General features: G+C 38.3%; 1 protein-coding gene across 3 annotated transcripts in view; it reads left to right on the top strand.

Moving 5' to 3' along the window:
- The window catches only part of MKLN1 (muskelin 1), a 326,298-nt gene that overhangs the window by 21,216 nt on the left and 290,082 nt on the right, over positions 1-15,000 (top strand). For 2 of the 3 annotated variants that reach the window (XM_025471680.3, XM_025471681.3), the window contains one exon: positions 2,447-2,571. In XM_025471680.3, coding sequence (XP_025327465.1) covers positions 2,555-2,571 — 17 coding nt within the window. In that variant the 5' untranslated portion in view covers positions 2,447-2,554. Of the gene's footprint in view, positions 1-2,446; positions 2,572-4,858; positions 4,927-15,000 lie in introns of all 3 variants that reach the window. The other variant, XM_035698604.2, reaches the window with a different exon arrangement.

Raw genomic sequence — 15,000 nt, 5'->3', positions numbered from 1 at the left:
AATAGAGCCAGCGGGACAGACTTGCACAGCGTAACTGTGCCCAGGCTCTGTGTGTGGGTAAGAGCTTCAGCCCATCTCCAGGTCTTGGTCCTTGCTCCTGGACTGCCTCCTGCTCCTCCCCTCACGTCCAAACCCCTCACAGCGTTCATCCATTATGTATTGGCTCACCTTCACTCCCTCCGACCAACCTTCAGCATTGTTTACTAAGGTGGTCATCTGTTTTCCGCCTGACCCATTTATTCTGGCTTCTGGATTTTGTTCTCAGAGAGGCCCCCTGCTTAGATAGCTGTCTGGCCAGCTGTGGGGCCAGCTGCCTGCTCCAGACTCCAAGGTGACCAAAATTCTCTCCTCTCCTTCTAGCCGGTTTCAATACACAAGCATGGCAATGAGTGGATGATAATGGTAATGTGATAAGTGTACCTGACCAGATTTTTACCTATCTGGCTGCTCAGAGAGGCCAGTGACATCATGCACCACAGTGGGCCTGGAGTTTAGGAGGACAGTGCGGGCCCACAAGGCCTGGCAAAGGATCGGGCACAGAGGAAGAGCTGGGTGCAGAGCAGAGAAGGCAGGCTTGGTTTCCTCCAGAGTTTTAGGCACATCTGGCATGGGTGGTGGAACCACACACAGTCCCACACACAGGCCATGCCTATCAGCAAGAGTGTTGCTGTGTAGCCAGCTGAGCTCCAGGAGGCTCCAGGTGATGAGGAAGCCTTTGTGGTGGCCCTCTTTCCTTACTTATGGGAAGAAAATCGAGGGATTACATCTTCCATTTTTAAGGTAAACTTTCTGAAACTGTTGTGTAGACCCTGTGCACTGGCTCCATTTATTTCTCAATTCATGTGACCCGGCTTCTGCCTCCTGGCCAACTGCTCAAGTATCTCCTCGGCACTCACCCCATGGCTGCCTCGCAGCCTTTTTCGTGATCTCCTGACAGCATTTGCCTTTGTTAACTATGACCCACTTGTTGAAACATGTTTTTCCTTTGTCCTCTGTGATATCTCACATTCTTGTTTCCTGCCTCTCCCTCTGATTACACCTTCTTACTCTTTTTTATTTTCTTAAGGAAACTTTTTTCTGCCCATCCTTTAAGGTCAGTGTTTCTCTTGAGTGCTCTTGGGCCTTTTCTCTTCCCTGATGTCACACAGGGCATCTCGTTCATCAGTGAGGTTCATGTACTGTATCCTGAGACATCTAGCTCACACTACCTGCTGCTACCCTGCCACTGTTCTCCAGGCATCACAAACCAAACATGGTCTGGTCTGAACTCCCCCTTCTCCTCCCCAGCTCCTCTATTTTGCATTTCTATTTCACTGTCCTAGTGACTAACATCACCGTTCACCCAGGTGCTCAAGCCAAACATCTGAGCAGTGGTCTTGACTTCCCCTTCAAGACTCTTAGCATTCAAGCGATCACACATTTTAGTAGGTTCCACCTCCTCTATGACGGAGCTTATATGGCTCTGAATAATTTGGTCCCACTTACCTTTCCAGTCTTATCTCTGACTGCTCTGTGTCAGCTATGTTGAACAAATTTTTGGTGCTCAGACCCTCAGCATGCACAGTCATCTCTGTCACCTCCAAAATGTGCATCCATTGCACCCTCCACCTGAAACAGACTGGCCTCATTTCTTTCTCTCTCTCTCTCTCTCTTTTAAAGATTTTATTTATTAGAGAGAGAGAGAGAGCACATAAGTGAGGGGGAAGGGCAGAGGGAGAGGGAGAAGTAGACTCCCGTCGAAGCAGGGAGCCCGACATGGGGCTCAATTCCAGGACCCTGGGACATGACCGGAGCTGTAGGCAGATGCTTACCTGACTGAGCCACCAGCAAGGTACCACTCCATTCCTCTTTTTTCTATAATTATTATTTTTTAAGACTTTATTTATTTGACAGAGAGTGAAGAGAGCACAAGCAGGGGGAGCAGAAGAGGAAGAGGGAGAAGCAGGCTCCCATTGAGCAGGGAGCCTGATGCAGGGCTGGATTGCAGGACTCTGAGTTCATGACCTGAGACAAAGGAAGACACTTAAGCAACTGAGCCACCCAGGCACCCCTCCATGTCTTTTTTTTTTAATTTTTAAAAAAGATTTTATTTATTTATTCATGAGAGACACAGTGAGAGAGGCAGAGACACAGATAGAAGGAGAAGCAGGCTCCATGCAGGGAGCCCAATGCAGGACTCGATCCTGGGACCCCAGGACCATGCCCTGAGCCAAAGGCAGATGCTCAACTGCTGAGCCACCCAGGGATCCCACCGATAATATAAATTTTGACTCAGAAGATGCAATTAGGATTTTACTAAACAAGACATATCAAGTCCCTCTAATATCAAAAGGAATTGAAGATTATCTAAAACTCTTTAGAAGAATTTATCAACATTAGAATCATGAGCAGAGAGCAGTTAATAGACGTAGATTTCACATCTGTCCCTTGTGGGCTTCTTTTCCAGAAATCAGTATCCAGATTCTCTGAGCCATGTTTTGGGATCACCCAAGCATTCCATCCTCCTGAATTTTCATAAATTACTGGATTCCTGACACACTCCATACTTAAGAAGATGGGGATCAGAATAAGGTAAGTGTTAGCTTCTCTGTTTTTCAAATCCTTGATTCTCCTCTCTGGAGTCTTTGTCAAGATGTGTGACTGGCTTTCATTCTAGTCTCGATGGCCTAACAATGTTTGAATAGCCTATGCAGATGAAGAAATGTTGTGAAGTCTCTTGAGGAATTATGTCCTTTCAAATTTTCTTTTTTGTTTCAAGACTATTTACACTCATCATATTGTGCTATTAATTTTTTCTTAATGTGACTCCACATAGACCAAAGTCGGCCTTGAAAAATCAACCTGCTCCCTACTCTGGGGCATCTTTTGATCCGGATGCATACTGAGAATGCAGGACATGAGCAATGCAATTAAACTTCAAAAACAACAATATGGCTAACATAATTTGTTATGGATTACCCCCATTCCATCCTACTGTCAACCTTCCTTAGTCTCATACCTGCTTTAGTTTTTCATTAAAATAATTAGTATTATTTAGTGTTATTTATTTTCTTATTTATTATCTATCTCATCTATTAGAATGTAAGCTTGACGAGGGCAGGGATTTTGTTTTATTCATCACATATTGAGCACATGGAATAGTAACTGATACATGGTAGGCACTCAATGAATATGTGTTGATTGATTGAATGATGTCTTTTTAAAAAATTTCTTAAAAGGCTGATGCATACCCAGATCTCTAGAGATCTAATGCAGGTCTGGTTAGCAGCCCTGTCCCCCTTAACACTTTTATTGATGACTAAGATAATAACATTGATAGCATGATAAACAGTTTTACAGATGACACACCAACTAGAAAGGATAATAAATGAGCTGGATAATACAATCAGGATCTCCCCCTGCCCCCTGCCTGAATCCTAACAAAATGTAATAATGAATCACATCTAACAATATAAAGTTTAATAGGGATAGATGTAAAGTACTCAAAGATCCAAAATTCAATTGTACAAGTACAGATTGGGGGCGAGATGACTTACAATTGCTTACGTAGGAAGATTTAGCATCTCCTGTAGATTGTTAGTAGATGATGAGTCAACACAGTGTGATGTAACTTCAAAAAAAATCAATCTTTTTCTATATTAATAGAAATACAGTGTTTAAGTTGAGAAGTAGTTCTCTAGTACTCACTTGTGATCAGGCCACATTTCTTCCGTGTTATGAATCCTGATCTTCAGCCTGTAAGAAAGACATTGATAAATAGAAGATTATTCAAGAAGAGTAAAAAGAATAAGGGATCTTGGAAATAGTGTCATATAAAAAATGAAGAATTTAAGATTGTGTGGGGGTGATGATGGGGGTGATAACTAGCAAATGCAGCTAATTTCTAAAGTTAGAGGGCCTATCCTGCAGAGGAGAGATATTTCTCCTGAGTAATCCCAAATGGCAGATGGAGGACCCATGAGTGGATGATGTATGTAAGCATGTATATTTCAACCCACTAGAATTTATCAATAGTTAGACTTGCCCACCAACCAAGTAGATAACTGTTTGTAGTAAGTTCCCTGACCCTGTTGGTATTCAAGCAGAATCTAGGCATTTCTTCCCCATTTGCTGGATATACTTGTGATGGAAGTTCAAACACCAGGGTGAGGGATGGGGTTCATCACAAGAGCAAACACATATAGAATGCCTACTATATGACAGGTACCATAATATGTGATTAATGTGGATTGTTACGTTTAATACTCATATCAATCCTATTAGTTCCATCTTACAGGTGAGAAGAGTGAGGCTCACAGGGGTTAAGCAACTTGCCCAGGGTCTTATACCTTGTACAAAGCAGAGCAAGGATTTGAACTTAAGCAGTCGCATCTCTGACCCTAATTATTACTCTATAAAGGACTCCAACTTCTAGAAAACCATTCTTTCCCATCCTGACATTCTATCATTATAATAAAGTAACCAAACCAAGGAGGTTATTACCTCAAGTAGTAAATGATTCTCTAGTAAATAGTTTCTTTCAGTAGTATGCAGAAACTAAATTCTCCTGGGCATTTGCCACTTGTGGTGCACCATATGGAGCCCAGCATAGGACCTGGTGCACAAAAAGGTGCTCACTAATTATTTTTTAAGCAAAGAGAATGAGTGAATGCAACTACACAAGATTGGCTACATTTGAAATGACAAAATCTCAATATATTGTGCCCGAGGAGAAAGAAGAGAATTTCTGGGTGGTCGACTGAGGACACTTGGCAAAAAGTAGTAATCCATCATTTCTAGCAAAGGCCTTGAGAATTCCTGATCGGTTTGGACAATATTCATTTCAACAAATATTTATTGAGTGCCTGTCCTGTGCTAGGTGTGTCCAACATGCTGAGGGTCCAGAGGTGAATCAGAGGATGTACTGTTAGTGGGGGAAATGGACAGGTAAGCAACTTCTTACAATGCAATGTGACAAGTGCTGTCTCAGGAATATGTGTGTATGTGTGTTTCTTGACGATTACAGAGACACAGAACTAATTCTACTTGGTTGAAAGAGTTGCCGGATACTTGATACATCTTAAAAATGACTGCCACATACTTATAGGAGTTTATTTGGTCTTCATAAAGACCACGTGAGTCATGATCCCTTTACGTAGAGAAGATGAAATAAAGTTTCAAAGAGGTTAGGTGAGTTCCCCAAGGTCATGCAGCTCATAAGAATAATTGCTAGCATTTAGTGTGTGCTTAGGCTACCCGAGGCTCTGTTTTAGGGCTATTAAGACATTTTCTAAAAAAGATTTATTTACCTATTTTAAAGAGAGAGAATGTGTGGGGGAAGGGGCAAAGGAAGAAGGAGAGAGAGAATCTCAAGCAGACTCCATGCTGAGTGTAGAGCCTGATGCAGGGCTCATCTCATGCCCCTGATATCATGATCTTAGCCCGAACTCAGAGTTGGATGCTTAACCACCTGAGCCACCAGGCACCCCAGCCCTGTTAAGGCATTACTAAGGCTCTTACTGATATCACCATCATTTTGCAACTGAGAAAACCAAGGCACAAGATTTAAATGACTTGCCTGGAGTCACATAGCTAGAAAGTGGAAAAATGAAAATTTGCATCTCTGCATTCTGGCTTTGGCAGGCACGCACATACCCACTGAGCTAAATTACCTTTAACAGTCCCCCTAAAGAGCTGAAACTCACTTGGAGTCTGATTCCAAGTTCAGCTTTATTTCAAGTGACCTTGCCCTTTAGTGATATTGCATCCAAATGAAAAGAAATGGTGTGTGCCTGGACATAAGGAGGAGCCGTGTAGGTTGGGCATCCATGGAAGTGTTTTGGGAGTGGTGTGGCAAAATCTAGAACATACTTTAGTTGTGTACACAGAATTTTTCAGGGCAGCCAAAATTTGGCTTGTTGTTCTCCAGGTCAGCACTTTGAGCTCTAAGGACCATGATTTGTTACTCAAAGGAACTATCCACCAACACTTAGCCTGAGCCTTTTTAAAATTGAGTTTAATTTTTTTAAAAGAAGACAACAGGATGTAAAACATTAAGAATGAAGCAAGTTAAATTCAATACCTTATAAATAAGCAAGAGTGGAGTTACAGAAAAGAAGAAATGAAGCACATAATTGCTTAAATTGTCCAAGCCTTTTCTCTATAATAAAAATTCTTGGATTGAAAAATAGTTCAATCCAATATTATTGTGCTTTAATAATTAAGTTGAGTTGGCTCTGTGGCAAATCTGAGAAATAATTGGTTATTAAAATGAACAAAGTAAAAAAAAAAGTAAAAAAAAAAATGAACGAAGTAGATTACCCTCCCCTCAATAATTCCTACTTTAGCTAATGTGAATATGACCCGTACAACGGAATCGACTGCATTTTTTAAGACATGCATCTCCCCTAATTTTTGGAGATTTGACAATTTTAAAATTAGCTGCAGGCTGGGATTTCTGTGGTAAGCAAGGGGCAGAAAATGTCAATGTTCTTCAGCATTCATTCCTTCAAAACACATGGGATTTGGTTTTTTTGTTTTTGTTTTTGTTTTTAGTGTTTTGTTTTGTCCTTTATGGAGACCTAGTAGATTCACCGATGATCTTGGCCTTTGTGTTTATGGATTTCTATTTTCTTGGCGTCAGGTCCTTGGAAACATTTGTTTTGATGATGGCAGGAGAGTTAGTCATGTTTTATTTTTGTTGTTCCTATTTATTTTTAAGATCCTTTCGTTTCGTTCAAGGCAACTTACAAGGTATTATGTAACCTGCATTTATGTCTCCACAAATAAAATACTCTTCATAGTAACTTCTAGTACAGCGTTAGAGGGATAGTTAATAATTTGATGCCCATTGGAATGATTCTGTAGTATTAAGTAGCTAGAACAAGGGTATGCGTTGAAAAATAATGTTTGAAATTTATAATTGAATTCAGCATTTAAACTTGAAATCTCAAGTTTTGTAGATCAATTGATTTTGAGTTACCAAGCAGACAAATTCTTATAAACATATTTTCCTTTGCATTGCTGAGTCAATAAAAGCTGGAAAATTCTTTTTCTCACACATTCCATTTTTTAAATAAGCCTAAAGGTAAATTGCTTTTAAAAACCACATCCCAAACAAACAGTTTTTCATAAAGTTATGAGAAAATGACTAGAGTGGGCTCAACTGGCATTTGGGTTGTATGTCTAATTAGAACTCTCAGTATTTCAAACATATAATTTACTAAAGTTGAGGTTTTTAATTCTTAACTTTGAGTCCACTGGGATGAAACAAGTGACCCTTGTTGGAAAGGTGTCAAGAATCAACTCTCTCAGGTTGACCTTTAGTTTGTTGGTCACCAAATCAAAAACTGTTGGTTTCCCAGGCGTAAAGATGTCTGAACTTAAAGTTTGTTAAAAGATCAAGGCAGAAAACTAGCTCGGCTACGTGAAGAACAGATTGCCCTCTCCTCCTTGATGCTTGGTCGATTTCTCTATGAGAGGCGCTCCATCTCAACTGGCCCTAATCCTTGCTGTCATATGAAGCATGCCGCACCTCCTGCACATCTTCCATTGTGTGGGGGAGGCAGAGAATCCTGTTTTTATAATGAGACAGATGAATATCATCCTTTGAACTAACTTGACGTACTTTCTAGTACAAGGCTCCATAGTAGGCATTGAGGACTGCTACAGGAACGCCTGAGTGGATCAGCAGTTGAGGGTCTGCCTTCAGCCCAGGGAGTGATCCTGGAGTCCTAATTGAGTCCCACGTTGGGCTCCCTGCAAGGAGCCTGCTTCTCCCTCTGCCTATGTCTCTGCTTCTCTGTGTGTGTGTGTCTCTCATGAATAAATAAATAAAATCTTAAAAAAAAAAAGGACTGCTACAAATGCTCTCAATGACCCGTGTTCATAACCTAAAAGTGGTAACACAGGATTTACAATGCAATTAGTGTGTGACCTTGAGTGAGAAACTTAACCTCTTTCCAAAATAACTATTTCATAAGGTTATTGTAGTAAACAATTGAGATTATACATGAAAATACTTAGCACAAAGCCTGGCACATTGTTGCAAGTGTAGATTGAATTTATGTGAAGCACATAATCATCCATGGAACCTCAAATGGACAAATGGACCCAAATAGACATTATCTGCCCCTAGCCATTTGTTAAATCAGAAAATTTCACTTCCAAATGAAAACCACATCTACCAATGACTTTGCTTTAAGTCTACGTTTAGAACAAAATGGTACTCTAATGATACTCTGTTAATATATTTTATAAAGAAGCTGACTATGGTTTCTTTAGGAGAAAATCACATGCGAACAAAAGGAAGAAGGAATACTTGATAAATGAAACATCTTTATTTAAGAATAAATGAAGGATTGCTTATCTGATTACAGATCATTCAGATGATATAATAATTAGATGCCCATATGTAATTACAAAACATGTTTGTTGGTTTTAAACAATTTTACTAATTTTAAAGAACTAATTTCCTCACAATCGAATGGCAAACCTTTCAGTACAGTGTATCGACTATTAAAATGCTAAAATCACCCATTAACTATCTTTTTCTTTAATTGTATCTACTATCATGGCCCTACATTTATTTCAGTGATACGAAAGGAGTGATTTCAACTACTTGCTCTCTCTGCATCACTAGATTTCTCTCTTGCTCTCTCTACTTCACTAGAAAGTAGGAGAGAGAAGCATTCCTCCCACCCACTTACCTATGAAAAAGGACTCTGGGGCTGCCAGGAACTGACACGGTAGTAAAATTACAAGAAAATTTTGTTAAAAAACCTTTCCTCATCTGCAAGTTATTTGACTGAAACCAAACGTGCTAGATTTCAGACAAAGGTGACTTTGGAGGAGAAAGTTGGTGCCAAACTGGATCAGTTGCTTTTGTGTTATGTAAGGAGGAGAAAAACAAAAAAAATGAACCGTTTACTCCTAAGCCATAAATTTAAGATTATCCTATTATACCAAATGACAGAATTTCCAAACCTCAAAACTTAGTTATATTTTCATGAACTATTACTGTAGCCACTCAAAACTAAATATAATTAAATATTAAATAATTTCCTTTGCCCAGTTATGTTTAAAATATACAAAGTTATTTTATTCACTGTGTCAGCAGTGAATTCTAGTTGAACTGTAAAAATGGTATTCTTAAACAAAAGATTTTTCTTTTTAAATAGATTTTTCCTAATAAATAAATAAGTAAATAAATAAATAGGTTTTTCCTGATTATAAAGAATATATGTGTGGTAAAAAAATTATAGAACATACTCTAGAGTAAAAACAAGAAAATATAAATCAACAAATTACCTATAATTCTATTATCCAGAGATAATCACATTAATATTTTGCTGTATTTCCTTATAATGGATGCTTATACACACACACACACACCCCAAAATACCCATTATATATAAATACATATGAATGCTTTATTATTTAAAAGCATAAACAAAAGTAGATAGAAAACATAATGAACTCTATGTACCCATCAACCCACCAACACCCTCTTCCTCTTCCCTACTCATTTTATTTTAAAGCAAATTTCAGAGATTATACCATCTTTTTTGTTGGTTTCTGTTTTGTTAAAGATTTATTTATTTTGAAATTTTATTTACTTTATTATTTATTTTCAGATTATTTATTTTAGATTTATTTATTCATTTAAAGATTATTTATGTATTTATTTTAGTAGGGGAGGGATAAAAGGAGAGAGAGAATCTCAAGTAGTCTCTCAGAGGCTGAGCAAGGAGATCATGACCCTGAGCTCAAATCGAGAGTTGGACACTCAACTGATAAGCTGCTTAGATGGCTCTGTTTATGTTTTGGGGGTTGTGGGGGTGGTGGAGAAGGGCAGAGGGAGAGAGAGAATTTTAAGCAGACTCCATGCCCAGTACAGAGCCTGACATGGGGCTCTATCTCAAAACCCTGAGATCATGACTTGAGCTGAAATCAAAAGTATAGCACTTAACCGACCGAGCTACCCAGACACCCCCAAAATTGTATTGTCTTAACCATAAATAATCCAATTCGGATCTTTAAAAGATAAGGGCTTTTTTCTTAACATAACCATTATCACATCTATACTAAGTTAACAATATTTTTTTAATATTTTAATAATATGAAGTATTCAGTGTTCAAATTTCCAATTGTCTCATAAATATTATAATTAATTTTCATAGTTTGTTTGAAGCAGGATCCAAATAAGGTTCCCATACTGAGACTGGTTGTTATATCTGCTAAATTTCTTTAAATATGTATTGGTTTCCACTCTAATATTTTTTCCTTGCAATTTATTTGTTGAAGAAACTAAACTGTCTATAGAACTCCCCACACCTTGGGTTTTTCATAATGCATCCCCATAATATAGTTTAACATCTCCTCTGTCCTGTGTATTTCCTACAACCATCTCCAGGCTTTATCAGATTCAGTTTTTTGTTTTTGTGGTTTGGGGGTTTGTTTCCAAGACTGCTTCATAGGGAGTGGTGTATTTTGCCATTAGGAGGTGAATAATGTGCAATAATCTCTTCTTTTATATTACCTAAAATCATCAGTTTATTAAGAATTGCAAAATAGGGGGTGCCTGGGTGTCTCAGTCTGTTAAGCACCTGCCTTCGGCTCAAGTCATGATCCCTGTGTCCTGGGATTGAGCCCCATGTTAGGCTCCCTGCTCAGTGGGGAGCCTGCTTCTCCTTCTGCTCCCTGCTCATGCTCTCTGTCACTGTCTCTCTTTCAAATAAATAAAATCTTATAAACAAACAAATAAATAAATATTTTAAAATTTTAAAAAATTGCAAAATAGAACTCAATTTAAATAAAATAGAATTTGGGGCAGCCCGGGTGGCTCAGTGGTTTAGCGCCACCTTAAGCCCAGGGCATGATCCTGGGGTCTCAGGATCGAGTCCCACATCAGGCTCCCTGCATGGAGCCTTTTTCTCCCTCTACCTGCCTCTGCCTCTCTCTCTCTGTCTCTCTCTCTGTCTCTCATGAATAAATAAAATCTTTTTTAAAAAGTAAATAAATAAAATAAAAATATAAAATTGCAATAGTGGGATCCCTGGGTGGCGCAGCGGTTTGGCGCCTGCCTTTGGCCCAGGGCGCGATCCTGGAGACCCGGGATCGAGTCCCACGTCGGGCTCCCTGCATGGAGCCTGCTTCTCCCTCTGCCTGTGTCTCTGCCTCTCTCTCTTTCTCTCTCTGTGACTATCATAGATAAATAAAAATTAAAAAAAAATAAATATTAAAATTGCAATAGTAATATGTTAATACTATTATTAGTAATATGTTAATACTATTATTCCCTTTTTTTAAGATTTTATTTATTTATTCATGAGAGACACAAAGAGAGGGAGATACATAGGCAGAGGGAGAAGCAGGCTTCCCGCAGGAAGCCCGATGTGGGACTCAATTCCGGAACTCCAGGATTGCACCCTGAGCAGAAGGCAGAGGCTCACCACTGAGCCACCCAGGCATCCCCATCCTATTATTCCTTGAGTTGATTTTCTGGCATGTGCCAATGATGGTCAAATAAGTGTTTTGTTATTTTGCTTTTATTGCTGTTGTTTATTTTTTATTGCTGTTTTATTGATGTTTTCAATTATCATTTGAACTCATTAATTGAAACATGTTCAATGTGTTTCAATACATCTTATTTAATTATTCTTATTAATGCTTAAATTATCCCTATTTGGTGTGTAGTAGTGTCTTAAAATTAGCTATGACTTCTTTTGACATGACCCTAGTAGTCTTTGACAGTGTCTTTGTTATTTGGTATAAAGTGGTCTAGGCTCATCTTGTATAGTTCCACACAGTAAAAATCTATCTTTTTAAATATATATTTAAGACTTAAGTATGTACAAATATAATACCAAACCATAGGGCAGAAGCTATTTTTAATAACAAAGACTGGAAACAACCCAAATGTCCATTAATAGAGGACCAGTTGAACAAAGTATGATGCATCCACATAATGCAGCTATAAAATTGAATTAGGGATCTTCCCATATATTTATATGGGTTAGTCTCTAGGATACATTGTAAGTAGATACCAAGGGGGAGAAAAGTGAACCTACCATTTATATAAGAATGGATATAAATATATATTTGCATGCATAGATACACATATAAATGTGTATCTACATGTATATATGTGTGTATATTTGCTTGTATTAAAGAATAAACAGTGGAAGGATAAACATCATAAAATAATAGTTGCCTGTAAAAGGGGGAAAGGAATGAAGTAGAAGGGATGGTAATATAAACTATACTGGTTTACCTTATTTTGTAGACTTGACTTTGGAATCACATAAATACTTTACATAATCATAAAAATACTAATTTTTAAAAATCCAATTCCTAATTTTTTAAAAAGCCTAATTTTGTATCCAGTTGGTGGCACACAGAGAAATTATTTTGAATAATCTCAAAACACAGTAATCTGATACATATCCCTAATGGGATATTGCCTAAGGACAAAAAGAACTGCAAAAACATTTTTAAATCATTTTTAGTAATCATATGGTTGGTGGTAGTGTTGCTATCACTGTTCTGGGCATTATGGGATAAGCAAATACTAATTATGGGATCTTCTAATTCTATCATGTTCAGTGTCCTTGAGAATCAGGATTCACAGCACGGGAGGAAGAAAATCGAGATGTAAAAGAGAAGAGGTTAGGTAAAAACCTTGTAGTTCTGAATTTGAATTAGAAGTTTGATATAAGGGGCACCTGGCTGGGTCAGTCAGTAGAACATGTGGCTCTTGATCTTGAAGTTGTGAGTTCAAGCCCAACCTTGCATGTAGCAATTACTTAAAAAATAAATGAAAAAATAAAAGTTGGGCAGCCCAGGTGGCTCAGCGGTTTAGCGCCCCCTTCAGCCCAGGGCGTGATCCTGGAGACCCAGGATCGAGTTCCACGTCGGGCTCCCTGCATGGAGCCTGCTTCTCCCTCTGCCTGTGTCTCTGCCTCTCTCTCTCCTCTCTGTGTATTCTCATGAATAAATAAATAAAGTCTTTAAAAAATAATTTTTTAATTATAAAAAATTCTTTTCAATAGGTTCTTAATTATAACCCTACCTTTGCAGAACTCATTATATATGTGGAACTATTTCTCAGAGAGTTTACAAAGTTAACTAACTTTGCAAACGTTTCTTACATGTACTTTCTTTATGCAATTCCCTATGAATATCATGAGACAAAAAAAGTAGATTATGGATAAAAATCATAGACCATTAAAGCTAGAGGGCTTCCTGCCAGGAGCCCGACGTGGGACTTCATCCTGGGACTCTGGGATCATGACCTGAGCGTGAAGGTAGACACTCAACCGCTGAGCTACCCAGGCACCCCTGGTCTAGCTTCTTTATTTTATACTTTGAGAAACTAAAGCAGAGGGCAGTTACATAACCCCTCTGAGGTTATACAGCTAATTTGTGACAGTCTGAGATAAAAATCCCAGTCTGATTCAATATTGTGGCCTCTCCATGTAACTTAAACTTGAAGGCAATATGTAAACAATAAAAATAATTGTGTTAAGGAAATGAGATTTGGGGTGTTTTCCTTTGAAATTCTATTGTTGTGCTACCTTTTCAATAAAAAAAAAATCTATAGCAAATAGATTAGCTACACTATAAAATCAGGTAAAAGAGTACTTCTGTTATTTAAAAGCTAGAAATAGGGGTACCTGAGTAGCTCAGTTGGTTAAGCACCTACCTTCGGCTGAGGTCATGATTCCAGGGTCCTGGCATTGAGCTCTGAATCAGGGTCCCTTGTGTTCTCTCTCTCTCTCTTTGTCAAATAAATAAATAAAATATTTAAATAAATAAAAATAAAAGCTAGAAATAAATTATTCTAATAGAATAATTTAATATTTTATATTATATATATTATATTTTGATTTTTAGCAATCAAAATAAAATTCCAGCATTGGAATGTTATATATTCACACATGCATTATACATACACACACATACACTATTGCAAGCACTTTACTGACATTATCTCATTGAATTCTAGCAATAATCTTAAGCACAGAGAGGTTATGTGACTTACTGCAGGTAAGGTCATGGGTGTCAGTCAGGATTTGAACCTAGGCAGTCACAGACACAGTGGATTGTTCAAAATTCCAAACCTTAATGGTCAGTCTTATTGCTCTGGAGGATTGCTATGATTGTCTGACTCTCTTGAGCTCTCATCCCTCAGGGTCAAGGGTTCCACTTTAGAAATTCATTCATTTGAATAATTAATGATGGAATTCCTCAGAGCAAAAATTTTTAGAGACAATGCTTCTAAACCTCCCATCTGCCATTCGTTAACTATGTGACTTTTTTTTTTTTTACTTTTATTTATTTATGATAGTCACAGAGAGAGAGAGAGAGAGGCAGAGACACAGGCAGAGGGAGAAGCAGGCTCCATGCACCGGGAGCCCGACGTGGGATTCGATCCTGGGTCTCCAGGATCGCGCCCTGGACCAAAGGCAGGTGCCAAACCGCTGCACCACCCAGGGATCCCACTATGTGACTTTCCACTCCTTGTTGATAACATAGTTTTTTGGAGAATCAAATAAGTTAAACTGTATCCATTTTTTAGAATATCTGGCACACGATAAATATTCAATAAACAATTACTGCTATCATGAGCTATCATTGTCATCATCAATATTCTTAATATCTTTATCAACAGCATCACCATTATTATTTCTTTCCAACTAACCCCTTTTTAAATGCAAAAAAAAAAATTGTGGAAGGAGTAATACATTATCCAAGAGGCTAGGGACTCATTAGTTGTTTTTCTCCTGATAGGAGAGAACACAGACGTAGTAAAGCAGTGGAAAGGAAAGAGATTTTGAAGAGAGTGATGAGGGGATCCCAAAGGCAACTTAGAGCAGAGTTTTACCCCAATTGAGGTGTGATACGTTTACAGAGCAGTTCATTTGAAGTCCAGGGCTCTTACAAGGGATCCTTTAATTTTTATCGGGTCTCTAGAGGACCTATCAGGGAATGAGGAAGGACACTGTTCTCAGGCCATAG

This window comes from Canis lupus, chromosome 14, assembly GCF_003254725.2.
Source record: "Canis lupus dingo isolate Sandy chromosome 14, ASM325472v2, whole genome shotgun sequence".
Taxonomy (NCBI): domain Eukaryota; kingdom Metazoa; phylum Chordata; class Mammalia; order Carnivora; family Canidae; genus Canis; species Canis lupus.
This window is presented reverse-complemented; position numbering and strand designations above follow the sequence as displayed.